The 2,016-nt window shown below is 47.0% G+C and overlaps 1 protein-coding gene across 1 annotated transcript; it reads left to right on the top strand.

Moving 5' to 3' along the window:
• Nucleotides 1-570: 570 nt before the first annotated feature.
• On the top strand, nucleotides 571-1,533 carry LOC119339830 (agglutinin isolectin 3-like). Its single transcript, XM_037611730.1, has one exon. It carries the CDS (start codon nucleotides 607-609, stop codon nucleotides 1,246-1,248), a length of 642 nt encoding a protein of 213 aa, XP_037467627.1. The 5' UTR covers nucleotides 571-606; the 3' UTR covers nucleotides 1,249-1,533.
• The last annotated feature ends 483 nt before the right edge of the window (nucleotides 1,534-2,016 follow it).

Raw genomic sequence — 2,016 nt, 5'->3', positions numbered from 1 at the left:
CATTGGGATTCACGAGAAGGCAAAGTGAAGTACTTTCTTGACATAGTACTACTTTCCTCGGTTGAAATAAATTGAACTGCCCCGCAAAAAAGGAAAGAAATAAATTGAATTGCACACGAGACACAACCTTCATGAATTGCATGAATCAATCTTTAATTTATATGGAGAATAAAACGAGCATGTGGAGATATTTGGTGACCGGCTTCTGCGTTCATTGCTGTAGTAACCTGCCTCATCGACACAGTGAGTATCAGATGCTGATAAACTAATGCAAATATAATCTTAATCAAAATGTATTTTATAAGTTCTCAATTTTAGAGCTTATTAGGTCAAAGCATCGCTTGCTGGGAAAGATAAGATCTCATCCCAGCTCCCGAAAACAGATCGTATCATATATGATCTTTTTAAGCAGATCACTTCACATGCGCGCATTAATTATCGGATCATATTTTCCGTTGGTAACACATGCATAGATCTTCCCGGGCACATGGCGAGGTATCACCGAACGACTTGGACTTCCTATATAATGGAGCCTTGCATTTGGCATTTTCATCAACACCTGGTCAGCACATCCAGTAAAGCACACATCCAGGAAGAAACCTAGAGATGAAGGGCCTCTTGCTGTGCGCGCTTGCACTTGCCTTTGCGATGGTGACCACCCACGCCCAGCTGCAGTACTGTGAGAAGCGCTGCGGCAAGCAGGCCGACGGCATGGAGTGCCCCAACAACCTCTGTTGCAGCAAGGATGGGTACTGCGGCTTGGGCGTCAACTACTGCAGCCCTGCCGCCGGCTGCCAGAGCGGCGCCTGCTCCGACAACAAGATCTGCGGCGCGCAGGCCGGTGGTGCATTGTGCCCTAACAACCATTGTTGTAGCTCGGGCGGTCGTTGTGGCTATGGCAGTGAATACTGCAGTGGCAGCCGCGGCTGCCAGAGCGGTCCTTGCTGGGCTGACCTTAAGTGTGGCCACCTCGCCAATGGTAAGCAATGCCCCAATAACCTTTGCTGCAGCCAACATGGTTATTGTGGCTTAGGACCGGAGTTCTGCGGTGTTAGGTGCCAAAACGGCGCCTGCAGCATGGACAGGCCGTGTGGCAATAAGGCTAATGGTGCACGATGCACCAACAACTATTGTTGTAGCCAGAATGGATCTTGTGGGCTTGGCAAGGATTATTGTGGTACCGGCTGCCAGAGCGGTGCATGCTACACTCCTTCCTTCCTGGCTAACATACTCAAGTGTGTACCTTGAATTGTTGCCATGGAAGTATGAGTGCTGCAGTGAGGAGAAATAATCAGTGGCAATAGCTAATGCTATTGTCCCAAATTAAGTTTTACTTGTACCAGCTACATATCGTTTTCAAGCTGTCGGCAGTTGTCCTAATTAGTACACTATTCTGTTTTGTTGCCATCGTGTTATGTTATTGTATGATCTGGTGGTACTATATATCGCCACTTGTTTTAGAGCAACTTCCTTTCAATACACAACTGGTGTTGCCATATCTTTACCTGTTGTACTCATGGTTATTATTTGCTAAAAAAAACAGAAGAAATACAATAGAACTGTGAATGGAAAATGACGATCATTGTTAACAAAAAAATGGCATCACTGGAACAATTTTTTCCCGCTACGAATTGTACTATTGAAGGTAAATTACATGTGTGGCAAACGAGAGGCTTGACTACCGTGGACACTGGATCACAGACGCTAAAATACATTTATGTCTGTTGTGGCAGTAAGCTCATTTTGGATATTTAGAGAAGACAACAAAAGCCCACCATATGGCACTGCGGGTATTAGAGCATCACTAATGTGGACCCTAAACCGCCCGCATCCATGTGAACCACACAGTCCGGACATGTTTTGCCATCCAGCGCAGTTCAGTATCTGTCCGCGGACCGGTTCGGACGTGCTTTTCCCGCAAACCTGAAGCAAACCAAGGAGACTGTGTGGGCGTCTGAACCGCTGCCACACGCGCATCCGACAACCCTACCCCACCCAAAACCCTCTCCTGCCTCC

The sequence above is a fragment of the Triticum dicoccoides genome, chromosome 7B (assembly GCF_002162155.2).
Source record: "Triticum dicoccoides isolate Atlit2015 ecotype Zavitan chromosome 7B, WEW_v2.0, whole genome shotgun sequence".
NCBI classification, from domain to species: Eukaryota; Viridiplantae; Streptophyta; class Magnoliopsida; order Poales; family Poaceae; genus Triticum; species Triticum dicoccoides.
Note: the sequence above shows the minus strand (reverse complement) of the source record. Positions and strands in the feature narration are given on the sequence as shown.